Consider the following 25,540-nt stretch of genomic DNA (forward strand, 5'->3'; position numbering starts at 1 on the left):
CCTGGTGTGGAATGCTGAGGGGTGCTGCTGCCCCGGGAAGGAGGTGCCTGAGCTCTCCTGTGTGGGGCTGGACCGAGCACACTGACATGAAGGATGCTTGCATCCCACAGGGAGACATCCCTGGGACACCAAAGGGTCCCTGGCACCGTGGGGCAGGGAAGGACAAGAGCAGCACTTGAGGCAGTGGCACAGGCTTTACTTTGCAGGCAGAAGCGTGAATCCCAGAGCAAATCCCACTGGTTTATTATATGACAAGAGTGGGGGGAAAGCCGCGGTGCCGAGTGGCTGCAAATGGAGCATCCCTATGGCGGGATGGCTGCTGCCAAGTGGAGGAGGAGGATGAGGATGCCCGAGCATTGGTAGACAATGTAGGGAGCACGGGCATGGTCCCCACCAGGAGCTGACCCCATCCACGCTATGCCCAGTACACAGGGACGGTGCTGCAGAGGATGTTCATGCTGGTACCCAGGATGGAGCGGTCGGCCAGGGGCACGGCTTTGTCCCCATCCTCCTTCATCTCAGCCTGCAGGAGAGACAACAGAGGGGTCACTGCCTGCAGCAGCCGCCCCTGCAGCCGCTGCCCCCCCGGGGGGTGGCCAGCACTGACCTGCTGCCGCTGGAAGCTCTCGGTGACGGTGTCCAGCCCCGGGATGCTGTCCCGGTCCATGCGGGCGATGTAGCAGGCGCGGTGGCGCCAGGACCTGTAGCCGACCAGCAGCTGTTTGAGACAGACCCGGGTCATGCTCAGCCCTGTCCTTGCCCCTGTGCCCTCCCCTGCGCCCGCTGCCCTCGCACCTTGCTGTAGTCATAGACCACCACGGCAGAGGCGTTGAGCCCGTCCCGCACGGCAAACGTCCCAGTCCGTTCTTTCTTGCTCATGGAGAGGTGCTGGGGGGTCCCTTCGCCATCCAGCCCATGGATGGTCATCCGCAAGACCTGCCATGGGGGGGGTGTCAGGGGACATTGTGGGGGTCTAAGCCCCATCCCTGCAGAGCACCAGTAGCCGGTGCCATTCCCAACCCTCCCAATCCCATCACCAGAACCGGCGGCACCGCGGTTCCCTCCCCTCACCGCTTCGGCGTGTGTCTCGGTGATGTGCAGCCCCAGCAGGAGGAAGGTGACGATGACCACCATGAGGATGAGCATCACCACCGCTGCCATCAGCAGGCTCTTGAGCTGAGAGGGGATGCAGGGCAGGCGCGGGGAGGCCGTGTACCTCTGGGGACATGGGGGACGACCTGGGTGAGCCACCGGCGCAGGCGGGTGATGCTCAGCCCCACAGTAGCTCATGGGCCGAGCGATGGGTGCTCCTTACCGGAGGTGCCTCCTCCATCAGCGCCTCTTTGGAGCTGCCGTCCATCTCGCCCTCCTTCACCATGCGGCTCCTGTCTCTTTGCCAGCTGGAGCCGGGGGCATTTATAGGATCCCAGGAGGATGGGAGGAGGTTGGAGCTGCCAAGGTACCACTTGTGCTCTGTTTGCTGAGGCAGGGAGAGGGGATGGAACCTCCGAGAGCCCTTTCCCGGCATTGGGAAGGGGGGGGAAGGCAAACAGTGGGCAGCAGAACGTGCCAGCACCCAGCACCCTCAGCACGCAACCCTGTGGGTGCTGCACCCTGGTTCCTGCAGCCTGCTCAGTGCATGGCAGCTGTGGCCCCCCGCCAAGGGTGGGCAGGAGCTGGCTGGGCTCTTTGTTGGCCGGGAATGCGGTGCCTGGGACGGGATGGACAATGCCCGGCGCTCGCTGCCAGCACTGCAGCACCGGCACCGGGGCAAAGCAACGCTTCGGTGGCTGAGCTCCGGTGGCATCACCCCTGCCAGGGGCGATGGGGGCTCCCTCCAGACCCCCCTCGTGGTGCACGCCAGGGGCACCCCGCAGCCGCCTCCCGTGCGCGCCGCCGTGTCTGCGCGCTCACAGCGGTGAGCACCCGCGGCCGCTCGGCTGTCACTCACCGCATCCCTCCCTCCCTCCCTCCCGCAGCGCCCGAGCATGGTGCGTGCTGCAGCGCGGGGTCGGCAGCCCCCGTCGCGTCCCTTCCGCGCCGAGCTCTCCGGGCATTAGGGAGGAGGAGCGGGCTCTGCCTCCGCTGCCGGGCGCTGCGGGCGCACAGGGACCAGCCCCGGGCGCAGCGCTAGGCCAGGGCGCGATGGAGCTGCGGCGCGGGAGGAGGATGCTCAGGGACCGGCTCCCCGCTCTCCTCCTCCTCCTCCTGGCCTCGGCCTGGCTCTGGCAGCCCGCGGAGGGTCGGCGGCCGCCCCGGCCCCCCCCGTGCCCTCCGAGCTGCTCCTGCACCCAGGACACTGCGTTCTGTGTGGATTCCAAAGGCGTGCCCAGGAACCTGCCCCCCGAGGTCATCTCGCTGTGAGTACTGGGGATGGGAACAGGGAGAACATCACAGCCCAGGGCTGGCAGCGGTGATGCTGCCCTGGGAACGCAGGGACAGCCCCGCTGCGCTCCATCGGGGGTAAACGTGTGCTGGTGTGGGGTATGATGGGTGTCCTGCGGGATGGAGCGGGCTGGGGACATCCCAGGACTGGTCCCTGTGTCCTGTGGCAGTGGCAGCTCTCCTGCATCAGTGAGGGATGGAGCCTGTCCCCACTGTGACCTTGGGGACCAGAGCCATAGAGGGACACGGCTGGTGGGTGCTTGGGGACACGGTGGTGCAGCAGCCTTGTGTGTGCTGTGTGTACGGTGGATGCCTGTGTGTGCTCATGTGTGGGGCTGCGCTGGCATGCACCGGGCGGCAGCAGGGACAGTGCAGTGGGCACTGGGGTGGTGGAGCCCGCTCCTGCTGCCGTCCCCTCTGCTGAAGCTTCCTCCCCTCGGCAGGACGATGGTGAACGCGGCGTTCACAGAGATCCGGGAGGCAGCGTTCGCTCACATCCCCTCGCTGCAGTTCCTGTACGTGTCCGCCCTGGCATCCCGCTGTGTCCCCATGTTCCCATCCTGCCAGCCCTGGCCTGATGCCTTCCCCTTCTCCTTGCAGCCTGCTCAACTCCAACAAGTTCACACTGATCGGGGACAACGCCTTCGCCGGCCTCTCACACCTCCAGTACCTGTGTGTGGATGGGGACGGGGATGTGGGGACATGGATGGGGTCATGGGCACACAGGGATGGGAGGGGGACATGGGGATGGGGACGTGGGGATGGGGGTGGAGACTGGGGAGGGCATGGGAAGGGTGGGGGGTCAGAGGAACTGGTCCCTCGTGCCACCGTCTTCTCCCACCCCAGGTTCATTGAGAACAATGACATCCAGGCTCTCTCAAAGGCTGCTTTCCGTGGGCTCAAGTCCCTGACCCACTTGTGAGTACTGGGAGCGGGGGTCCCGCATTCCCCAGGGATACAGTGAATGTCTCTTGTCCCTTCACTGAGCAGCGTCACCTCCACAACCCCTCTGATCCCACAGGTCCTTGGCCAACAACAACCTACAGACGCTGCCCCGGGACCTCTTCAAGCCACTGGACATCCTGAGCGACCTGTAAGGCTGTGCTGGCATTGGGGACACCGGCATGGGTTGGGGGTAGCCCCGTGGTGCTCGGGGCTCACTGGGGCTGGGGTAACTCCGTGCCATCCACACCAGGGACCTCCGTGGCAACGCGCTGGCCTGCGACTGCCAGATCAAGTGGCTGGTGGAGTGGCTGGAGAGCACCAACACCACGGTCCCCGCCGTATTCTGCAGCAGCCCCGGGCACTTCGAGGGTCAGCGCATCCAGGACCTGGTGCTCGGGGACTTCCAGTGCATCACCACGGGTGAGGGACCGCGTTCAGCCGTCGCCCCGCGCCCGGGTGATGCTCAGACCCTCACTGCTCCCTCTCCCCGCAGACTTTGTGGTGCACCAGGTCCTGCCCTTCCAGTCGGTGTCGGCCGAGCCCTTCACCTACGCCAGTGACCTGTACGTGGCCCTGGCACAGCCCGGTGCCAGCAGCTGTGCCATCCTCAAGTGGGACTACGTGGAGCGCAAGCTGCGGGACTTTGACCACATCCCGGGTAAGGCGCCCGTTCCGGGGGTCCCTTCCCATGCTGTGAGCCCTGTTCGGGGTGCTCTGGGGCAGGCACGGCCCCGGTGTGACGTGGCCCTGCCCGGCAGCTCACTCCGCAGTGCACTGCAAGCCCATCGTGGCGCAGGAGCAGCTGTACGTGGTGGTGGCCCAGCTCTTCGGCGGCTCCTACATCTACCGCTGGGACACCAGCGTGGACAAGTTCATCAAGATCCAGGACATCGACAGCCAGAAGATCCGCAAGCCCAACGACATCGAGGCCTTCCCGATCGAGGGCGAGTGGTACTTTGTGATCGCCGACAGCTCCAAAGCGGGCTCCACCAGCCTCTACCGCCTCAACCAGAACGGCTTCTACTCGCACCAGGCGCTGCACCCCTGGCACCGCGACACCGACGTGGAGTACGTGGAGAATGACGGCAAACCCCGGCTCATCATCGCCAGCAGCTCCCAGGCGCCCATCATCTACCAGTGGAACCGGGCGCAGAAGCAGTTTGCGCCGCAGGGGGAGGTGGGCGAGATGCTGGACGTGCAGATGGTGAAGCACTTCAGGGTGAAGCGGGACCAGTTCCTCTGCCTCAGCCGCTACATCGGCGACTCCAAGGTGGTGCGCTGGGAAGGGCAGCGCTTCGTGGAGCTGCAGACGCTGCCGTCCCGCGGCTCCATGGTGATGCAGCCCTTCTCGGTGGGGCAGCGGCAGTACCTGGCCCTGGGCAGTGACTTCTCCTTCACCCACGTCTACCTGTGGGAAGAGGAGAAGCAGAAATTCGCCAAGTTCCAGGAGCTGCTGGTGCAGGCGCCCAGGGCTTTCCGCTCCGTGCTGGCTGCGGACGTGCAGCTGCTCCTGGCCCCCAGCTTCAAAGCCAAAACCCTGGTCTACCGGCACGTGGTGGTGGACCTCAGCCTCTAGGCACGGCCCCGAGCTGCCAGCGCGGCCCCAGCGCGGCTCTTGCCTGGGGACGTGCATGCACCCGACTGCCCCATGGTCACAACCCCCCGTGTTCACCCACCCCTCCAATTGTCCCCAGGGCATCCCCCAGCCCCACAGCCCCCAGCTCCCCCCAGGAGTCCCGGGTTCCCTACGTGCAGCACCCACAGGCATCCCATGGGATGTGGGCAGGATAACGGGACACCTCTCATCCTGCAGGCCCATGGGTGCCTGTTTGGGCTGGCAGGGATTGGGGAACCTGGGGCAATGGGCTGGAGGCTGCAGTGGGGAGGTGTGGGGGGTGGATGGGATGCTCCCAGGATACTGGGGTGCTCCCAGGTGAATGGGATGCTCAAGGTGGGTGGGATGCCCAGAGGAGGACAGGATGCTCGAGGCCAGGGAAATGCTATGATGTGGATGTGGATGGGATGCCTTGAGAAGGACAGGATGCTTGAGGCCAGTAAGACCCTCCAATGTGGATGTGGATGAGATGCCTCAAGGCAGATGAGGCCAGGAGGATGCTCCAGTGTAGATGCAGATGGGATGCCCTGAGGAGGGTGGGATGCTCTGAGGCAGATGGGGTGCCCCGAGGCAGTGCCACCACCACCAGAAGCAGGGCTGACCTGCTCCCGTCCCCCTCCATGCATGTCCAGGTGGTCCCTGTGCCTGCTGCCGGGCAGGACGCGGCATTCCAGCGGATCCCGAGCTGTACGTGCCCACTGAAACGCTCCCACAATAAACCCGGTGTGAGTGCTGCCTGCGTCTGCCTGCGCTGCTGCGTGCCCAAGCACCACATCCCACCCGACATCACCACACAGCACCCCTCTTCCCTTGCACAAGCCCCACCGAGCCCGGGAAGGGGGAACTCCTTGTTCCAGGCTCCCCCAAGCTGCAGCCCCGCTGGTTTTCCAGGGCAGCAATTCCCTGTCTCCCAGGGATAGAATCTGCATGTGAAAAACCACCAATTAGGCTCACAAATAAAGATCCTCTTAGAGGAAACAGGCACCCCGAGGCGGGGCTTAGGGAGCAGGGTTTGACCTCTGTGGCTCCATGGGCCCTTCCCCGTGTTGGGAATGCCACGGGTGGCACTGCTGGGTGCAAGGCAGGGCACGCAGCACTGACTGGGCAGTGCCACGCTTCTCTGCCTCAGTTTCCCTACTGGGGAAAGGCAGATGTGAAGCGCAGGGAGCAGGCACAGAAGGGTCCCAACAGCATCCATGAGCTGGGCTGCGCTGGGGATGCACAACCAAGAGGAGGTGCCCAGGGAGGTGATGCCGGGGCTGGCTCCAGGAGGAGGAAACAGCTTCTGCTTCCTGCAGGGTTCAGCACGGGTAAACCTGGGCGAGGCGAGGTGGGGACTCTGCCGAGGCTGAGCTCAGGTCCCGCTGAACCAACTCTTCAGGGCGGTGCTGACACCCTCAGCACCTTGCCCTCGGTTGCCTCCGCAGGACCCAGCGGCGCTCCCCCCAGCCCGACCCAACCCTCCAGGGCCGGGTGCTCTGTGCGCAGGCACGCACTGCTTGGGGTGGGAGGGGAGTTAAAGCTCGTCCAGTTCTGCCTCTCTGGGCACCCTGCGCCAGCGCCTCACCGCCCTCACAGGGAAGGGCTTTTTCCCTCTGATGCATCCTCGTTCAGCAACACAAACCCTGCGCCCTCAGGAGATTTTCAAGCTTTTCTTTGGGGTTTTGGGGTTATTTGTCTTTAAAAATAACATTCTGTTGCTGCCCACACCCATTATAATGTTAATACTACTAATAATACTACTAATGCTACTACTAATAATACTATTGCTACTACTAATAATATTAATGCTACTACTAATAGCAAAATTAGCATAGAGGGTTGGGCCCGAGTCAACACTCTTGTGCCGTGCCCCTTTTAAGAGCCGCCGTTGCCCTTTTACGAGCAGCCGTTGCCCCCTTAAGAGCGGCGGGTACCGTCGCGGCGCATGCGCAGTCACCGGCCGCACCGTTCAAGCGTCTCCGCTGGCCCCGGCGGTCCCGGTGCGGGCGGAGCGCGGAGCCCGCGGCCCGGGCCCGGCCGCCTCAGCCATGGTGTCCTGGGCGCTCAGCCGGCTGATCGAGTGAGTGCGGACCGGGGGTGCCCCCGGGGTGCAGCGGGGGTCCCCGCCGTGATGCCCCGAGCCCCCGGTCGGTGTTCACCGGGTCCATGGGGCGCGCACGGGTGGTGCGAGGCCGGGTGGGGGCGCGGGACTGCTGGGGGCTCTGCAGAGGGGCCTGGGCAGGCTGGGGCCATGGGGTGAGGCGCAAGAAGGCAAAGCCGGGTCCTGCGCTTGGGCCACAGCAGCCCCTGCAACGCTGCAGGCTTGGGGAAGAGCGGCTGGAAACTGCTCATGGGAAGAGACCTGGATGGATGGAGCTGAGCAGGGAGCTTGTGCCCAGGCAGCCCCCAGCGTCCTGGCCCGGATCCGCCGGGTCCCTGTGGGTATGGGCACATCCCCTGCTGCTCCCAGCTCCGGGGCTGAAGGGGCTCCAGGCCAGGCTCTGGTGCTGGGGCAGGCTCCTGCTCACCCCTGCCCTGTGTTCCAGGCTGCTCTTTGGGATGCTCTACCCTGCCTACGCTTCCTACAAGGCTGTGAAGACCAAAAACATCCGGGAATACGTGAGTAGGGAGCCTGGGCAGCTCCTCCCCGTGCTGCAGCCCCGGCGTGACGGGGTCCTGCTCCCCACAGGTCCGCTGGATGATGTACTGGATCGTCTTCGCGCTCTTCATGGCCACAGAGACCTTCACCGACCTGCTCATCTCCTGGTGCGCTGCGCTGCGGGGAGCAGCCTTTGGGTCCCGCTGGGTTTGGGGGGGCAAGGAAGGGGGCTCCCTCTTCCTCCTGCCTGCTGGGAGAGGGGCACTCACTGCTCTGTCTATGGGGGGAGGCACCATTCCCCCTACAAGGGAGCAGGATCTCCTCACCCTCATCTTGCCCCTGTCTCTGGCAGGTTTCCCTTCTACTACGAGGTGAAGATGGCCTTTGTCATCTGGCTGCTGTCCCCGTACACGCGGGGGGCCAGCCTGCTCTACCGCAAGTTGGTGCACCCCACCCTGTCCCGCAAGGAGAAGGTGAGTGCGGGGCTGCCTGGCGCTAAGGGGGTGCTCCGGGCCCCGGCTGTGGTGCTGGGCCCCCTCCTCACCTCCGTGCCGCCTGCAGGACATCGATGGGTACATTCTGCGTGCCCGGGAGCGCGGCTACGAGACCATGGTGCGCTTCGGCAAGAGGGGCCTCAACCTGGCAGCCACGGCCGCGGTGCAGGCGGCAGCCAAGGTACTGGGAGGGGCAGGACCCTGTGGCCCCACGGGCACACCTTGAATCCTGTGCTCAGCTTTGGGCCCCTCGCTACAAGAGAGACATTGAGAAGGGAACGGAGCTGGTGCAGGGCCTGGAGCACAGTGTGATGGGGAAGGGCTGAGGGACCGGCGGTTTCAGTCTGGAGAAGAGAAGGCTCAGGGGGGACCTCATTGCTCCCTACAACTGCCTGAGAGGAGGATGGAGCCAGGAGGGGCTGGGCTCTGCTCCCAAGGAACAAGGGATGGGACAAGAGGAACCGGCCTCAAGCTGCACCAGGGCAGGTTCAGATGGAGCTGAGGAACAATTCCTTCCCCAAAGGGTGCTCAGGCATTGGAACAGGCTGCCCAGGGCAGGGCTGCAGGCACCGTCCCTGCAAGGGTTCACACACCCTCAGTGCTATGGGTTAGTGGTGGCCTTGGCAGCGCTGGGGTAAGGGTTGGACTGGATGAGCTGAATGCTCTTTTCCAGCCCAGTTGATTCCATGATCCCATGGCCACTGCAGCAAGGCCTCAGTGCTGTGGGTGTCAGGAGCGGGCTCTCTGGGTGCAGATCCCGGGCTGATGGTGCCCCGGTACTTTGGGCTTTGCCCTGTGGGGCTCACGTCCATCCTCCTCCTTCCCCCAGAGCCAGGGCGCGCTGGCCGGGCGGCTCCGCAGCTTCAGCATGCAGGACCTGCGCTCGGGGCCCGAGGACACCCCCGTGCACTGCCAGGACCCGCTGTACCTGGAGGAGCCCGAGAGCCGCCGGCAGCTGCTGGGTGAGCCAGGAGCGGGCACCACGGGGCCGGGGGCTCAAGCAGGGCCCATTGCGGGGCTGTGCTGGGAGCTATCGTGTGCCCCCCTCCTTGTCCCCAGCCTACAGCGTGGCCCCCGGCCCCCGGCAGTACGAGAGTGAGACGGAGGAGGAGGAGGAGGTCTGGTCGGATTTGGAGGTTGCATCCTCCCAGCAGGACCCCAGACCCTTCTCTCGCAGCCAGAGCCTGCGTGTGACCAAGAAGAAGGCACCAGGCAAAGAGGTACCATAGTGAGGGTATATGGGGCTGGTGTGGGGAGGACCTGACTGGTCCCTCCTGGATGAGGCCCTTGGTGCCATGGCTTAGTGGTGAGTTGGACTTGATGATCCTGAAGGTCTTTTCCAGCCCAGCTGACTCTGTGGTTCTGTGATCCAGGGCTCTTCCCGGCTCTTGCGCAGCAGGATCAGGAAGAAAATGGCCCCGTCGGATCAGGATGACTGATGGAAACCTCTGCCTGGAGTCTTACCATGACTTTGCTGCTGCAGCGTCAGGAGGGAGCTGTGGTTTGTGCAATTCCAACCCTGGGGAAGGGGCTCCCCCCTGCCTTACACTGTAAATCCCTTCTCTGACCTCTGTGCCTCCAGTTGCTGCTCCCACCGTGCCCCTTCCCAGACTCTATCCTATGGATGGGCGCTGGCGCCTCTCCCATGGGATCCAGCCCCCACTTTCCTCCCATCCTATGAACTCCGTGGGCTCTGCTGGGGCCCCCATTGCTGCCGTGATGCCTTACACCCCACATTCCTTCGGTGGGAGCCAGCAAAGGGATGTGCCTTATTCCACCTATGCTCTGAAGCCAAAGCCGCAGCCCTTGGCTGGGGTCTCCCCACCAGTTACAGGCTGACACCCCCATACTTGAAACCGGGGCTTCGGTCCTTGACGGAGCCCTGCCCAGCACCGCGCAGCTTTTAATGTTCCCACCTCCCAGACGGGGAGTTTTGTACATGGAAAATAAACGCTGTTTCACACTTGAGCCCAAGCGCTGTCCCCTGCGGTGGGAGCGGGTGTGAAGCCGGCAGAGCAGGGGGCGGGTGAGGGGATGAGCATCGCCTTCTCCTTGCAGTAGCTGCATCCCCCGCGGCGTGGCAGCAGCGCTCGGGCCCGCGGGTCGCGGCACCCAGCCAGGGCTGCGGGCGGACGTCCCCATCCTGGCTGCCGGCCCTGGATGTCCTCATAGCCCCAGCCGTGGGCACGCTGCCGCGGCTGCCTGGGCTCAGCCAGGGGCTCTCACCTCCCTTCGCTCCTGCCTTAGGGACTTATCCCCTTCCCGCGTGGAGGACATGGCACGAAGCCTCTGTGGGGTGGCCCAAGGTGACAGCGCTGTGCTCTGGCATCAATCCCTTCGCCTCCCAACCCCTCCTGCCCTCACCCCTTCGGCCCAGCTTTATGTTTAGCCCTTGGCTGCCTTCTGCTTTTGGGGGTCTTCCCAGGGCAAGGGAGAGCGTCTCCCTGGGGCTGGGCAAGGGGTGTTGGAGCAGATTAGGTGGAGGTGGCTGGATTAGCCCTGTCCAACTGCTGGGAGATGATTACTTAAAGCAGCAGGAAGGGAAAGGCTGGGAGGGGACAGCGCAAAGGGGCTGCCTCTAATCCCACCAAAGCTGCTTAGGGAGAGCGCGGTTCCTCCAAGGATACAGCGCGGGGAGGCTGCTGGGGCTGCCGGCAAGGCCCGGCTGTGGTGCTGCAGAGTGGGGTACCCCCGGGTTGGGGTTCCACAGCCCCAGGGCTGGCTGGGAGCGTTCCCACCTTGGGGAAACTGAGGCACAAGCATCAGTGATGGCTGGGCTGAAGTGGGGCAGGGACCCAGCAGCGCTGGCGGCTGCTCCTGTGTCCTGGCACTGCCCTGTGCATTCCCCAGGGAGGGGACAGCAGCCGGGGCTGGGGCATCCCTGGGTGCCAGCACTAGTCCTGGCGGTGCCAGGCTGTGTTCAGCAGAGCCATGATCACCCTGTGCGGGAGCCGACCCAGCAGGGAAGGGGCTGCCCTGAGCCCAGTGCCGGCTCTGGGGTCCCCCCAGCTCACCCAGGGCAGGGGGGAGTGGGGTGAAGTGACCCCTGCGGCACATGGGGGTTGCAGGGGCCATGTCCCCATCAGCAGCCCAGAGCCCCTCCATTTCTGCCAGGGGAGCAGCAGAGGGTTAAAGTCAAGGGGTTTTGTTTGTGTCTTCAAGGAAAGCACCCTGCTCCAGTGGAAGGGGTCCCTGCCTGTGGCAGGGGTTGGAACTGCAGGAGCTTTAAGGTCCCTTCCAACCCAAACCAATCTGATTCCGTCATTCCCCATCCCTGAGTGCTGGCAAGGGACCAAGCGATGACAGGGACGTGTCTGGTGCTCCAGGGAATCACAATCCTTGTTGCAGATTATCCTAAGTTTCACTGAATCTTCCTCTATTTTGTGTGTGTTTGTGGAGCAGTTACCTATGGGAACATCTGGGTTGGGAAGGTGGCCTTTATGTTAGCGTCATGTTAGCATTTGTTAACCGATGATGGATGGGTTGCTGTGCTGCTTGACATCCGATGCTGCAATGCTTGAAGTCCCTGTTCTCTGGATCATGTTAGCCTTAGTCCTTGCTCTGTAGACCATAACCAGAGCACCCAGAGTCTATTGTAGAGAGGATGAGTTATGTGGCAACCTGGCAAGATAGATGTATCTAGCAGGCCAACTTGGCAACAGAACTTACTTTTAAGGTGTCCTGCAGTAAACTGCCTGCATGATAACCCTAAAACCCACCCGCACAGGCCAGGAAGACCCTTCCCCAGATGAAGCCGCTTCCCCTGTAGAAGCAGAAGAGAATGACACAGCAGACAGTATAATTATACACAACCTGGTCCTGCCACATCCTCCACCCCGGGCTGGACACCAGCTGAGCCCCCAGGCCCACCACCCTCCTCCAGCCCTCTCTTCCTTCCCTCCCCCTTTCCCACCTCATTTCACCCCATTGCAGCCAACCTGGGGCACCTGGACGATGCCGGCTGCTGCTGGTGCCACCCTGGGGCTGCCCCATCCCCTCCCTGGCTGGGGGGTCCCTGTGGGAGCAGCATCCTCCCCTTTGCCGTGCTCCTCGCCAGGCTCCCCCATGGCGGTGCCCTGAGTCGGCTCCCGCGGGCTGAGCCATGTGAGGCCGGGCACACATGGCTCCCGCAGCGCGGCGCTTGTATTTTTAGCAGCCGGTATCAAAAGCACAGCCATGGCTGTTGGTTAAACGCAGCCTCTTCCCCGGCAGCCCCGCAGCTGCTGCGCAGGGCACGGAGCGGCCGTGCGGGGCTGCGGGCGGGGGGCTCGGGCGGGCAGGGGCTGAGATCCCCCCCTCACATCACCACCGGGCAGGTGAGAGCTTCGCCCTGCACGCCGGGGGCAGGCGGAGCGCCCCATCGCACGCCTGCCCCCGGGAATGCCAGCACCCGCCGCGGCGGGGGGGAAGCGCGGTGCCTGGGAAAGGGCATCCGAGGTGATGGAGTGTGGGAGGGCGCGGATGGAGGAATGCTGCATCCCCACCTCCCGCCCCCCCGCAGCCGCTGTGCCCCCCTGGGACCCGGCTGTCCCCAGCCAGCCCCGTGCACAGCCCGCGCTGGCACCGAGGATGGTTCCAGCTCCGCATCCCTGAGAGACCAGAGGCTTGTTCCTTCGGGAGGGTGAGCTGGAGACCGGCTCCTGTGACCACAGAGGGAAACTGAGGCGCTTCCTGCTTTAGGGGGATTTAGTGCCTATCATTCCCGACTCTTTTACCAGCGCGGCCCCAGTGCCCATCACCATGGCCGGCCGATGCTGGGGCACCCCAGGAGCATGGCATGGGCAGAAGAGAGGCCCAGGTTGAGGGCAGGAGACCCTGAGCACCCCAGGTAGGTGCTGCCAGGCCCTGGCTGAGCGGGCAGCAGAGGTGCTGCCGTGTCCCTGGCTGCCATCCTAAGCCCTTGGCCCCGCAGGCGAGCTTTTAATTACATCAAGGTATTTGGAGCTGGGCTGCTGGCACTGAGCTGGGGAAACTGGAGTCCCGAGGGGGTGGCACAGGACGGGCGGCTTCCTGGGACAGCTTGTCCTGCCTGTCCTCCCCCAGCATGGGAAGGAGGGAACAGCATCATCATCCATCGCCGCGTCCTGCATCCCTGCGAGCATCCCTGTGAGCATCCCTCCAAGCATCCCCCTGCCTGGCAATGGGGGACACCAGCAAAGGTGGGTCCCCCACTCCCTTCTGATAGGGACAAGCTGCTTTGCTGCCTCCATCTCCCTTCCCCATCCCATCCCCAGCGCTCAAATGCTGCCCAGGGAAGGGGTGGCCGCTGCTGCCCCCCTTTCTGCATGGCTTTAGGAAGGCTTTGGGGTGCCGAGGCACAGCCCCAGCCTGGAGGAACCAGCTTGCCTCTCCCCAGCAGCAGAACAAGCGGGATTAGCCGTGCTTACTCACCTCCCCTTGGGAAAACCGGGAGATTAAGGCCGGGAGCAGCGCCGGAGCCCGGCACCGGTGGCCGGGGCTGGAGGGGAGCACGGGCTGCCAGAGCAGTTGGGTTGTAGCTCTAATTCCCAGCAAGCTGCTCGTGTGGGAGCGCGTGTCCTGCCGTGCCCTCGGCTCCGCCGCAGCTCCGCGCTCGGCAGCCTTCACGTGGGGGTTTTTGATGCTTTTAGTGCATTTTCGGGGTTGTTTCAAGCTCCCGGTGCGCGTCAGGAGCCGCTCCCGCAGGCACCGCCCGGTGCGGGGGGACGGGGATGGAGCTGCCTCCCTCGGCCGACGCCCTCGTCCTCTTCACCTGCGGCCCGGGGCAGGCAGGTAGGTGCGTGCTGAGCTCAGCGCGGGGCTGGGAGGAAGAGGACGAGGACGAGGAGGAGGAGGAGGAGGAGGAGGAGGAGGAAGGGCTCTGTGATGCGGAGGGAGCTGGAGGGGCTCGGGGTGAGCAGGGGGGGACCGCTGAGGCCATTTTCCTGAGGGAAAAGGCTGGATTTTAGGCTGCTTTGGTTCTGCGGAGCCCTTCATGGGGGTGCTTGGATCTGGCCCAGGGCAAGTGACGTGGGCAGCAAGGCAGGGCTGGCTCCTCGCTGTCACAGCATCAGCACAGAGATGGGCTGTTGAGTACCAGTGAGCCTTTTGCATTGGGACTTGTATCCATCCCTCTGCCCAGCGCTGGAGCATCCCAGGACCCCCGTGCCCTGCATCCCCTATGGTCCCAATGGACATGGCAGGGATGCACATCCTTGCAGTGTGTTCCCCCGTCCTCCTGCACCAAGCAGGGCAGGGATGCCAAGGTTTCTAATTCGGGTGCTTCCGCTCTCCAGCATCATCCTTCTGGGCTTGTGGGTGTTTCCGGTCCCTCTGATTTAAGGGAAAAACCAGGAAGATTGGAGCAGTGGGACAGGCTGTGCCAAACCACCGAGCCTGGAGCTGACAAAATCCACTCCCAGCCTGGAACCCCCTGTATTGCCCTGGGAGACCCTTCATGGGTTGTGCTGAGACATAAGCAGGGACCAGAGGGACCCCAGCTGGAGCCTGATGCTGGGAATGGGGTGGGATGATGGCCAAGCTCCAGGAGATCCTGCCAGCACTGTGGCTGCCCCACAGGGTTACACTGTCCCCAGAGAGCCTTCGTGAGGGCCTCAGGCTCCCTGGCACAGGAGAAGCATCCAGGCCATGGCTGCAAGCCGAGGGCATGGAGAGGGCATGGCCCAAGGATGCTGCCCCGGTGCATGGTGGGAAATTCCCTCCCATCCCTCCAGCGTCACCCCCGTTTTCCCTGCTCCAAGGGCTGCTCGTGGCATCTCCTTGGGGTTTCCCAGCATCAGGGTGCTGTGTCCATCCCCTCCCTTGTCGGTCCTGTGCTCCCATTGACCTATTCAGCCATGTCAGGCTGCTCCAGGCCCTTCTGGCTGCATCAGCCCAGCTGGAGCCATGATCCCCATGGAGCAGAGGGAGGTAATGGGAAGGGTTTGTCTTTCAGCACCTTCTCATTGCAGGCAGGCACGGGCTCACCCTCGCCCTGGGCCCTGTCTGGGTCCCCTCCCTGTTCCCTGGCACCCAGTGGGTGCAGTGAGCAGGAGTGGGGCACCGTAGCCCCCCAGACCCTCCTTTCGGTGTCGAGTGAGGCCCAAGGGGGTCCCGCTGTGGGTTCCCCCATTCTGGAGGTGCAATAGGGGCTGGTGGCACCCGGTGCCCCGTGCCATGGGCAGCAAGGGTTAAGCGTGGTGCCCGCAGGAGGAAGCCTGTGGTTCATCAGCTGCTTGGGGAGCTGTGGTTGCTGTAAAGGCGTTGGAGCTCGGCACAGAGTGTCCCTGGGACACACGTTACATAAACCTGCATCAGTGCCAGCCTGGTTCCATGCCAGGAGCCCAGGAACGGGGGTTCCCACCTTGGGAGCCCCATTGGGCTGCTGCCCCGTGCATCCGGCTGCAGCAGGACGTGGGTGCTGGTAGTTCTGGGGTTGGTGCTGGGTGATACTGGTGCTTGGGGGGGGCTGATGGGTCCCGGTTCTCACCCTACCGAGTGCAGGTGAAGGATTTAAGTGGTCCCAAGTTTCTCCTTGGTAGGATGAAAGCAGTGGGATGCTATAACAGCAGCCTTGTGCTCTGCCATCAGCCCCTTGCATCTCACCCTGCCCCTTCCCGATTGACTGTTATGGGCTCTGCAGCTGGGAGGGGAGAAGAGGAGCTCTGCCTTCATCCCAGGCAGCCGGAGGAGGGATGGGGCTCAGCTACAATACAGTGACCCTGGGCTGCTGCATGGGCAAAATGGCACTATGGATTGGGGCCAGATCTTTAATACTTGGGCAAAACCGATGGGGGTACGAGCCCCACGGGACGGCCCCCGTGCTCTGTGCCGGGTGTGCCACCCCCATCCATCCACCCCATCCCCAGGGCTGCAGCGCCGGGCCCATCCCCGTGTCTCTCCCATCCCGGTGTCTCTCATCGGCACCGGGGCGGCTCGACCGCGCTGCTGAACAAAAGGCGCTTTCATCGCCGGGGCAGGACCCAGAGCACCCAGCACAGCGCACACCTCCCCTTGGCACGGCCACCGCTGCCCCCGGGGCTGGGTGGCACCAGCGGCACCGCGCCGGCTCCGGCGCCAGCAGCCGGCACTGCCTGCGGAGGCTGCGGCACAGCCACGTCCTGCCCCGCGCCGCTGCAGCCCAGCATGCCCAGAGCCGCCTGATCCCAGCAACGGCAGCGCTCGCCTCTGCCCCTGCCCTCTCCTGGGATCCCAGCACAGCCGGAGCTCGCAGGGCGGCAGCGGGAGGAGCACGGGGAACCCCAGGCCAATGGAGCACAAGGTCCAGTGCTCGGAGAAGAACATCCCCAGGGCAGCGCGGACGGCCTTCTGCCTCCTCCAGATCCCGGAGCCGGACCCCTTCAGCCTGTGGGTTTAGGTGCTCCTGCCTGGCTTCGCCTCTCCGGAAGCCGGTGCTGCTGGGGGAGGTCCCTGCGCGTCCTCGGTGTCCCTGATGGACACTCCAGGTAGCCCCTGTGCTGGGGGATGCTCATGGAGCTGTTTGTGGTGCTCTGGAGGGGGTGGAGGGCAGGGGACAGCGTCACCCTCGTGGGCCCAATGGAGCGGGCATGGCACGCCGTGGGGCAGGTTGGGGATCCGATGTGCTGGAGCATCCTCCCATGTGGGGTGGGATGGGAGAGCGTGGCTGGGCCCGGTGCTCCGCAAGGGGGGTTTCCAGGTGTTTCCAGGCGCTCCTGAGCAGGGGCTTGGGTGGCAACTTAGGAATGGGGACCTTGAGGTCCCCTGGCAGGGGATGTGATGGGGATGGGAGGCTCTGGGGATGCACGCTCCTGTCCCTGTCCCTGCCCGGCCATTGGGGTGGCTCTGTCCTACCCCAGCAGGGCTGCGGGTTCGGCTTGGAGCCGAGCGATTCCCATGCCTGTCCCCTGTGGCTTCTCCAACCGCTGGGACAATGAGGAGGGATGTGACCAGCGTCTCCCGCGAGGGCTGGCTCCGTGTCCCACGTCTGCGTGTGGGATTCCCGGGTGGCGCAGCCGTGTTAATCCATCGGATCTCCGCAGGCATTTCTACCAGGAGGGGCCGCTGGGAGCTTCCCCCTTGCTCCAAACCCTCCTGGGAAGCACAACCCAGCCCTGCCCGGAGGCAAATACCTGCGCGGGGCAAGGCCTCCCCACGCTGCGTGCCAGCAGGCGCGGGGCCAGGCTGGGCGCAGGAGGATGGAATGGGACAGGATGGAATGGGGTCGGGACCCTCACTCCAGCAACTGGATCATGGGAAACTGCTGTGGTGGGGATCAGCATTGGAGGGTGGAGCTTGGGGGGGTTCAAAGCAGCCTCCCAGCACCAACCCCACCATCCTTGTGCCTCAGTTTCCCCATATTGCAACTGTGCACGGCATCATTTATCCATGCCCCTTTCCTTGTCCATAGGGTCCATCCAGCCTGGGAGCACCACATGAGTGGTGGAGCAGCATGGCCAGCGACACGAGGATGGGGGAGACCCCCCCACGATGGAGGAGAGCCCTGGACATAGTGCAGGATGGGATGGAAAGCAGCGGGATGCTCTTCCCAAGCCGCAGCGCTGCTGAGCTGGGACTCGCGGGCTACCCGGAGCCCGGCAAGCTGAGCTATGGGACGGAGAAGGGGTGCCCCTGGAGGGGCCCCGAGAGATGCCTGGGACCATGTGGCCGGTTGGGCTGCCCCTGCCCTCCGGCCCCACCGTGCCTGCGGGATGCCCTGCGCCAGCCCGAGGACGGAGCCGAGCTCCCCACGCTGCTGCCCCCCAGCAATGGGCAGCCCTGCAAGGAGCACCCCGGGCCGCGGTGGGCAGAGGCCGTGCTGGGCCCCCTGGCTCTCTACAGCCACCGGTATCCCCTGCCCCTGCCGGGGATGGGGACCCCGCGCCCCGGCAAGCCCCGGGCCGCTGCGGGGGACAGGGACGGTGTCGCCCCGGCTCTGCACCACTGCCCCTTCGTTACCGAGAGCAAGCACAGCCCCTTCCTCCTGTCCTCGCTGCTGCCCCCCGCGGCCCCGGCTGAGCCCCCGCTTGGCGGCGGCACGGAGGGATCCAGGGCGACGGGCGACGAGCGCTTCGCTGGCCTGGAATGGTGCCTGGGCTCCTACCCCTCCTCCTGGGGACAGCCCCTCTACCTGGGGGTCCCTCCCAGGGACAAAGAGGCTCCGGCGCCCTTCGGTGGCTGCTCCAGCTCAGGGAACAAGGTAGGGAACGCCGGATGGCGGCACCGGTGGCGGTCCCTGCTCCCAGGTAGTGATGGGACAGGAGGAAACGGCCTCAAGCTGCGCCAGGGGAGGTTCAGATGGAGCTGAGGAACAATTCCTTGCCCAAAGGGTGCTCAGGCATTGGAACAGGCTGCCCAGGGCAGGGCTGCAGTCACCGTCCCTGCAAGGGTTCACACCCCGTGGAGACGAGGCCTCAGTGCCATGGGTTACCGGTGGCCTTGGCAGGGCTGGGAACGGTTGGACTGGATGAGCTTAAAGCTCTTTTCCACCCTGGTTGATCCCATGGTTCCCAGGGCTGGCTCCGGAGCGGGCTCTCAGGTGATGGCAGCTCCAGCCTCATCTGAACCAGGCTGGGAGTGGTGGGGTTGCGAAAGGCGATGCTGGCACCAGTGCCCGGGGTTGGGCTGCACCCAGCATCCACAGCCCTGGAGCAGGGCGCAGCCCCCGGCTCCTCCTGCAGCGTGGTAGAGGGGTCCCAGGCCCCCAGGGTGGGGTCATGCAAACCCTGGGCTGAGGGGTGGCACGGAGGCGGCGGGATGCGGAGCTGCCAGCCCATGGGTGCGGCAGTGCCTCCGCTGCTCCCCATTCCTATCCCACACAGCAGGGGTGACTCCAGCACCCCACAGGCTCGGTTAACTGGGGCTGGGAAGCAGCTGCCCAGCTTGGGAGGGTGGTGTGGGGAAACTGAGGCAGGGGCATGGGATGCTCCCAGTCACCATCTCCCAGTGCTGCAGGTGATGGATCAGGGAGGGGGCTCCACATTGGGGTGATGCAACCCCTCTGCTCCCCTCCAGGAGCTGTACCTGAAGAAAGAATCCAGCTTCCACTCCCCGGCCAAGGACCAGGCACCGCTGCAGCTGCTGGGCAAGGGGCAGGCAGGGCAGGATGGAGACAGGGATGTGGACAGGGATGGGGATGCAGTGGTACCCGGCACCCCATGGAGGGGTGGCCGTGCTCCCCATGCCCGCACGCCTCCCCCCAGCACCAGCCACCCCCTTTTCCTCCTGCACCCCAGTGTGGTGGGGAGCAGGGGTGGTCCCTGGGTGGGTACCCGGCCCCACACCACCAATTTCCGCATGGATCCAGGGCCAGGCCGGCCCTCTGAGCCCAAAGACCTGGCGTACCAAAGCCTCCAGCCTGGACCAGGGGAGTTCAACCCATCATCTCCACTCATGGATGGGCATCACCCACCGGTCCACACCAAGCCAGAGCATCCCCCAGCTTGTCTGTGCACCACACCGGGCTGCGATGGGTGCCTGGGGATGGGCTGTGGGGTGCTCGGTCCCTTCGAGCCCCCCCTGGCCATGCCTCCCCCCAGCAACCACACCAAGCTGAAGAAGACGTGGCTGACACGGCACTCGGAGCAGTCACTGCCACACTCCAAGTCACCCCATGGGGACAGTGGCTCCGAGACACCTGCAGAGGGCAAGCGCTCTGCCAAGCGCCTGCACGGCTCCACCGATGGAGCCCATGGTGCTGATGACGGTGCTGGGGCAGCCAAAAGGAGCACTAAGGCCACCGAGCCTGCGGCTGCAGCATGCCAGGGTGATGGCACAGAGAGCAGAGGGGACCCGGAGGAGAGGAGGATGGAGCTGGGAGAGGGAGGTAAGGCAGAGGGGTGTGCAGTGGGGCTGTAGAGAGTGTGGTGGCAGCACCCCATCCATGGGGGGGAGTTTTGCATCCTGGTTCCCCGTGCCCACAACACAGTGTGAGGGCTGGGAAACCTGCTGTGCTCAGGGTTTTCCTGACAGGGCTGGGTCCGGCAGCGATTCCTGGGATTGGGATACAGATAGAAACGCCCCTTTGGAGCAGCGCAGCATCTTCCATGTGTTGCCCTGGGGAGGCGGCAAGTGCCGCCAAGGGGTTGGAGCCCTCCTTGGGGAGGTGCTGGCGGCTCAGCCTGACCTCTGCTGCTCTCCAGCCCTACTTTCCAGCCCTACTTTCTGTCCCAGTTTCCAGCCCCCGCCGCGCCGTGGGGACACATCAGTCCCGTTCCCCCCCGCCCGTGAGTCCCCATGCGCCGTGTCCCCTGCAGGCCCGCGGGAGCCGTGGTTGCTGCAGAGCGAGCCCTGCACAGCGCTGCCCCGGAGCATCCCGCGCTGCTGCGCCTGCAGCGGCCGCGCCGTGCGGGGCCCCGGCCGGGAGCAGGAGGAGGAGGAGGCGCCCGAGAGCTCCTGCAGGCTGCTGCGCTTCCGCAGGTGAGCCCCAGGGCTCACGGCCCCGCCGGGCTGAGGGGCTCGTGTTGGGATGCACGGAGCATCCTCCGCGGTCACCTCACTTTGGAACATCCTCCCCAGTCACCCCTCTATGGAACATCCTTTCCTGTCACCCCAATCATAAGTATCCTGTCTCACCACCGCACTTCGGGGCATCCTCTCCATCACCCCACTTCAAGCCCTCCCTTCCTGTCCCCTCTCCCGCAGGTTTGCCCTCGGGGCCGGCGGGGAGCTGAGCCCCGATGGCTTCTGCACCCTGGGGGAGGCCGAGGCGGAGCTGCTGGAAGCGGCCAGCCCTGAGCAAGGGATCCGGAGCACCGGCAGCAGCCTCTGCCTGGCCAAGTACCTGCTGCGGGTGCTGGGGGACCCCTTCTGCGAGGCCGTCCGCAGGGACAGGGGCGTGTGGGCAGGAGCCCCCGAGGGTAAGCGGGGGCCGGGGTCTGGGGTGACCCCGGGGCCCGGGGGGCTGAGGGCTGTGTTTCCCATAGGGGTAAGAGCCTGGAGGCGAGGGGCAGGAGCCCCCCAGCTCTGCGACTCCTGCCAGTGTGGCTTCTTCAACTCGCACTGGAGCTGCCCCAGATGTGGCTTCCAGATGTGCCCCGAGTGCCACCGCAACGGGCGGGGGGCTGATGGACACGGTATGGCCGCAGAAGGGGGGCTGCAAAGGGGGGTGTCAGCTCGGCGGGGATGAACACCCCGTTTCTGATGCAGAGGGTCCAGCGTGGCCGCCTGAGTGCATCCCTGGGCAAGCCCACCCCATCGCACCCCTCATCCCCACACAGTTCATCCCCACACGTGGTGAGTGTGCCCCCCATCCCAGGACCCCCCCTCAGCCCATTGCCCAGCTCTGACCTCCCTGCGCCCCTGTCCCCAGTCCTGACCCGGCTCTGGAAGCTGTTGCACAAGGTCCGAGCCCAGTTTGGCATCGAGTCTCATTGCCCCTGTGGGGAAGGGGCCACGGAGCAGAGCCCAGCAGAGCCCCCTCCGGCGAGCAGGCAGGTACGGGGGAGCTGTGGGTATGGGGGGAAAAGGGGGTGCAAATGCACCCCTACAATAGGGCTTATGGGGGGGGTTCTGCATGGTGCCAGGGAGGGGATGGGGGATGATGCCTGCATGGACCGGGCTGTTTCAGGAGCTGCCGGGAGCCACGGTTCCGACCCCCCCACCCAGCGATGGCCACACCGACGCCTCCCGACCCATCAAGGAAGGTAGGGCCGGCTGTGCCCTCCCCGCCTGGGGACAGCCCTGCCCCGGGGGGGCTGCGGATGCTCCATTGCATCCCAACAGGGTGCAGGTTGGGGTGAGCATTGGAGGGGACATGGGCAGCCCTGACCCCTTTTATCCCCCTAACCAGAGACCACGGAGGAAGGGACCCGGTCACCAGGGCAGGGACCCCCCCGCGGGGCCGTGCACCCCGGCACCCTCTGTGACCTCCTGGCCTCGACCGCTGTCAAGCTGTGCCTGGGGCAGGATGGGGTGCGAATGGCGTTTGCCCCCGTCTCACCTGCTTTGCCCAGCGTGAGTCCTGGTGCCTCAAGCCTGTGCTGACCCCCCAGCCTTCCACAGCGCTTGGGGGGATCAGAATGGGCTGAGGGGGGACCCACTTGGAATCCTCCCCACCCCAGGACAACCACTTGACCAGCATCTTGGACAGCATCATTGCTCGTGTGGTGGAGAGGAAGATCCAGCAGCAGCAGGCGGGGGGCGAGATGAGTCCCCCAAGTGCTTCCGACCCCCGCAGCCCACGCGGTCCCCCTGTTTCCCACTGCATCCTGGCTCCCAGTGGGCTGCTCTGGCTGCAGGACTCCGGCCATGCTGCCAGATACGAGCTCTTCCAGGAGCACTGGCGGCAGGGCGAGGTGAGCCCCCTGCTCCCTAGGGATGTAGGGGGGCACCATGAATCCCCCCAGCCCCATCCTGGCCCTCCTGAGCCCCCGCTGCTGCCCCGGCAGCCTGTCCTGGTTTCAGGGCTGCAGAAGCGGCTGGAGGAGCGGCTGTGGGGGCCCGAATCCTTCCGCTCCTGTGGGATGGAGCAGGTGCTGGAGGTGGTGAACCTGCGGGCACCTGAGCCCCGCATCCGGGTGAGCAGCCGGGAATTCTGGGATGGCTTCACTGCCAGTGCAGGTAAGTGGGGGATGAGCCTTTGGGCCTCAAGCGCTATTCCAGAGGTGGGGAGCCAGCCCGCGCATGCCCCCCTCCCTGCAATGTGCCCAGCATCGCGACTCCTGCATCCCTGTGTGATGCTGTGCTCCCTGCCCGCAGCATCCCCGGAGATGGACCAGGGCAGTGGGGACTTGCTGAAGCTGGAAAGTGGCTTTGGGGACATGGAGCCGTGTCGGTAGGTGATGGCAGAGGCTTCACCAGCGTGGGTGTCCCTTCCCCTTGCCACTTGGGTACCGGCCCCTGCAGCAGCAGGATGCATGCCGATGTGGGATGCATGAGGCAGAGCTGCAGCAGTGTGGTGCCTCTCCCAGTGCTGGTACCCGGTACCCCAGCATCTAGCAACATTCCTGTGTCACAGGGCCACCAACCTGAGTGCCAGCTTGCCACTGCCTGAGTACTGCGGGTCCAGCGGCCGCCTCAACCTGGGCACGTACCTGCAGGGACACTGGGCCCGGCGCTGGCTGCGCCCACGCGTCTGCGCAGCTTATGGTGAGTGCTGGGGGCCCGGGGGTGAGTTGGGGTCCCCCCCACCCATGCCAATGATGGGTGATCACATTCCAGGCGTGATGCCCCAAGACCGGACCATTGGGACCAAAACCCTGACAGTGGAGGTGACCGACTCCATCAGCATCCTGGTGCACGTTGCGCCTGGGCAGCCGGCGGCTCAGCAGGGTAAGGCGGGAGCACTGGGGGGGTCCCCCCATCCTGGTCCTACCCCTGAGCACCCCCTTTCCTGCAGCCATGCTCTTGCAAGCCGAGGATGTGGACGCTGCCCTGAAGGAGAGGCTCCAGGATGCTGGCAGCCGCCCTGGTGCCTTGTGGCACATCTTCCGTGCCGAGGATGCCGGCTGCATCCAGGGTTTCTTGCAGAAGGTGGGTGCCATCGCCCCTGGGCACAACCCTGCTGCCTCCGGCTCCTCTCACCCCATGTCCCCTACAGGCACGTGAGGACCAAGGGCAGGACAGGGCGGCCATGGAGGAGCAGCCTGGTCCCTACCTGGACCTCTCGCTGCGGACGCGGCTGCGCCAGGAGTGCGGGGTGAGCGGCTGGACCCTCCTGCAGTGCCTGGGGGATGCGGTGCTGGTCCCTGCAGGGGCTCCACACCAGGTAGGCAGCTCTGACCCCCCCAAAATGCTGTCAATGGCGGGGGGAAGCTTTGCCAAAGCCCCTTGGGGAAACTGAGGCAGGGCTGAACCCTGGTTGCTGATGCCAATGTCCTTGGGCAGGTTCAGACCCTCACCAGCACCATCAGTGTGGAGCAGCGGTTCCTCTCACCAGAGCACATCGCGCAGCTCCGGCACCACAGCATGGACCCCACCGGGACCACGCGGCAGCTCTGTGCCCGGGTGGGTGGGTGATGGCAGGGGGCTGTGGAGGACGGGTCCTGGTGTGGGGGAAAGCGGTGCTGACCCCTCTTTGCACCCTTGCAGCTCGACAGCATGATCTTCTCCGCTGTGCGGGAGGCTGTGGGAGTGCTGCGGGGATGCAAGTGAGGAGGATGAGGATGCTCGGACACGGCTGGGGTGCTGCAGGGAGATGGGGACAGGCACCTCTCGTTGGGCGCTTTGCCTCAGGAAGCTCAGGAGCAGGGAATAAAAGTGCAGCAAGCCGGGACCACCGGCACCACCAGCACCTGCCTCGGGGTCTCCAGCGCTGCATCGGTCCCTCCCTCCCCATCTCTGGTGGCCCGGGGCCTGGGGGACAGAGCTGGGGACACCGGTGAGATGAATTTGGTGCAGGCTCTGCACTGGCAGCCTCACACAGAACTGGGTCTCACAGCACAGAGGTTCAGACCCCGGGGCAGCTCCGTGCTGCCCTGCTGCGGGAGGGAAACCGGACCAAAGGGCCCTCCGGAGGGCAGGAGCAGCGTGCCCATGGAGCACGGTGCCCCCAGCTCCGGGAGCACAGCGGGAGATGGGCCGGGGCCGCGCACTGGTGAAAACAGTTATCACAGTGCAATCATCACCGTGCCATGGGCACAATGCAATGGGCATTGGGCGGTCCTGATAACCACAGAGTCACCGCTGTGTGATAGGCACCATGCCATGGGCACAGTGCGATGGGCACAATGCGATGAGCACAGTGTGATGGGCACTGTGTGATGGGCACTGTGTGATGGGCACAATGCGATAGCACAGTGTGATGGGCACTGCGTGATGGGCACTGCGCGATGGGCACAATGCGATAGCACAGTGTGATGGGCACTGCGTGATGGGCACAATGCGATAGCACAGTGCGATGGGCACTGTGTGATGGGCACAATGCGATAGCACAGTGCGATGGGCACTGTGTGATGGGCACAATGCGATAGCACAGTGCGATGGGCACTGTGTGATGGGCACAATGCGATAGCACAGTGTGATGGGCACTGCGTGATGGGCACTGCGCGATGGGCACAATGCGATGAGCACAGTGCGATGCCGATAACCGCAGCCATCGCTGTGGGATGGGCACAACGCGACGTGAACTGCGCCACGGGCCCCACCTTAGCCACGCCCTTTCCCGCGCCCCTTCCCGGCCCCTTTAAGACCAAACCCTTTCCCGCGGCCGCGCGAGAAGTGGCGCCACAACCAACCAATCGGAAGCGAGCGGGCGCTGCGGCGTAACCAATGAGCGGCGAGCTGTCTGGGCGGGGCCGGTGACGCGGTGAGTGTCCCAGTGCATGCGCGGGAACAGGGGGAAACCGGGAGTGGGGGGGCTGCGGCGCTCGCGGGGCACCTTTCCCCCCCCATTACACCTTTCCCCCCCCATTGCACCCCCAAACCTGCCCCATCGCACTTTAAACCCTCAAACCCTTCCCTTCTGCGTCCTGCACTCCAAATCCTGCCTCTGTTGCACCCTGCAGCACCCCAAATGCTGCCCCATTGCACCCTGAACCCCCCAAACTTTGCCCCATTGCACCGCGCACCCCAAGCCCTTCCCTTGCCGCACCCTGCAAGCCCTGTCCCTGGCACGTCCCCCTTTTGAGCCCATCTCCCATCACC

The 25,540-nt window shown here is 64.9% G+C and overlaps 4 protein-coding genes across 5 annotated transcripts; 3 read left to right on the top strand and 1 right to left on the bottom strand.

Annotated features, from left to right (window-relative positions):
* Positions 1 to 415: 415 nt before the first annotated feature.
* Positions 416 to 1,528, bottom strand: LOC308230114 (surfactant protein C-like; the record flags this gene model as incomplete). Its single annotated transcript, XM_080634620.1, is given in 7 exon segments — positions 416 to 523; positions 608 to 718; positions 796 to 936; positions 1,072 to 1,218; positions 1,316 to 1,425; positions 1,428 to 1,453; positions 1,455 to 1,528. Coding segments are annotated over 7 exon segments (717 nt in total).
* Positions 1,529 to 2,145: 617 nt separating this feature from the next.
* On the top strand, positions 2,146 to 4,906 carry LGI3 (leucine rich repeat LGI family member 3; the record flags this gene model as incomplete). The annotated part of the gene is made up of 8 exons (XM_080634637.1): positions 2,146 to 2,360; positions 2,829 to 2,900; positions 2,986 to 3,057; positions 3,232 to 3,303; positions 3,407 to 3,478; positions 3,581 to 3,750; positions 3,824 to 3,988; positions 4,089 to 4,906. 8 exons carry the CDS (start codon positions 2,146 to 2,148, stop codon positions 4,904 to 4,906), a joined length of 1,656 nt encoding a protein of 551 aa, XP_080490763.1.
* Positions 4,907 to 6,904: 1,998 nt separating this feature from the next.
* Positions 6,905 to 9,925, top strand: REEP4 (receptor accessory protein 4). Of its 2 annotated transcripts, none has more exons than XM_080634667.1 (8): positions 6,905 to 7,007; positions 7,474 to 7,546; positions 7,617 to 7,693; positions 7,879 to 7,999; positions 8,088 to 8,201; positions 8,850 to 8,982; positions 9,080 to 9,240; positions 9,394 to 9,925. In XM_080634667.1, the coding sequence occupies exons 1-8, from the start codon at positions 6,976 to 6,978 to the stop codon at positions 9,457 to 9,459; spliced, it is 777 nt and encodes a 258-aa protein (XP_080490793.1). In that variant the 5' UTR covers positions 6,905 to 6,975; the 3' UTR covers positions 9,460 to 9,925. The 2 variants fall into 2 exon arrangements, with proteins under 2 accessions (XP_080490793.1, XP_080490794.1); XM_080634668.1 differs by lacking the exon at positions 6,905 to 7,007 and adding an exon at positions 7,281 to 7,369.
* A 7,483-nt stretch (positions 9,926 to 17,408) lies between these two features.
* On the top strand, positions 17,409 to 24,049 carry HR (HR lysine demethylase and nuclear receptor corepressor; the record flags this gene model as incomplete). The annotated part of the gene is made up of 19 exons (XM_080634511.1): positions 17,409 to 18,155; positions 18,971 to 19,063; positions 19,159 to 19,219; positions 19,263 to 19,781; positions 20,212 to 20,374; positions 20,600 to 21,030; positions 21,104 to 21,190; positions 21,267 to 21,391; positions 21,525 to 21,600; positions 21,747 to 21,910; positions 22,018 to 22,251; positions 22,345 to 22,516; positions 22,655 to 22,730; positions 22,914 to 23,044; positions 23,117 to 23,227; positions 23,295 to 23,428; positions 23,496 to 23,663; positions 23,783 to 23,902; positions 23,987 to 24,049. 19 exons carry the CDS (start codon positions 17,409 to 17,411, stop codon positions 24,047 to 24,049), a joined length of 3,675 nt encoding a protein of 1,224 aa, XP_080490637.1.
* Positions 24,050 to 25,540: the final 1,491 nt, after the last annotated feature.

The sequence above is a fragment of the Psittacula echo genome, assembly GCF_963264785.1.
Source record: "Psittacula echo genome assembly, chromosome: 25".
NCBI classification, from domain to species: domain Eukaryota; kingdom Metazoa; phylum Chordata; class Aves; order Psittaciformes; family Psittacidae; genus Psittacula; species Psittacula echo.

Excerpts from the sequence above, each read along its gene's own strand:
- REEP4 (XM_080634667.1), top strand. The coding sequence starts at position 6,976 with ATGGTGTCCTGGGCGCTCAGCCGGCTGATCGA. Across the intron at positions 7,008-7,473 it reads GCGCTCAGCCGGCTGATCGA|GCTGCTCTTTGGGATGCTCT; the intron begins GTGAGTGCGGAC and ends CCTGTGTTCCAG. Across the intron at positions 8,983-9,079 it reads GAGCCGCCGGCAGCTGCTGG|CCTACAGCGTGGCCCCCGGC; the intron begins GTGAGCCAGGAG and ends CCTTGTCCCCAG.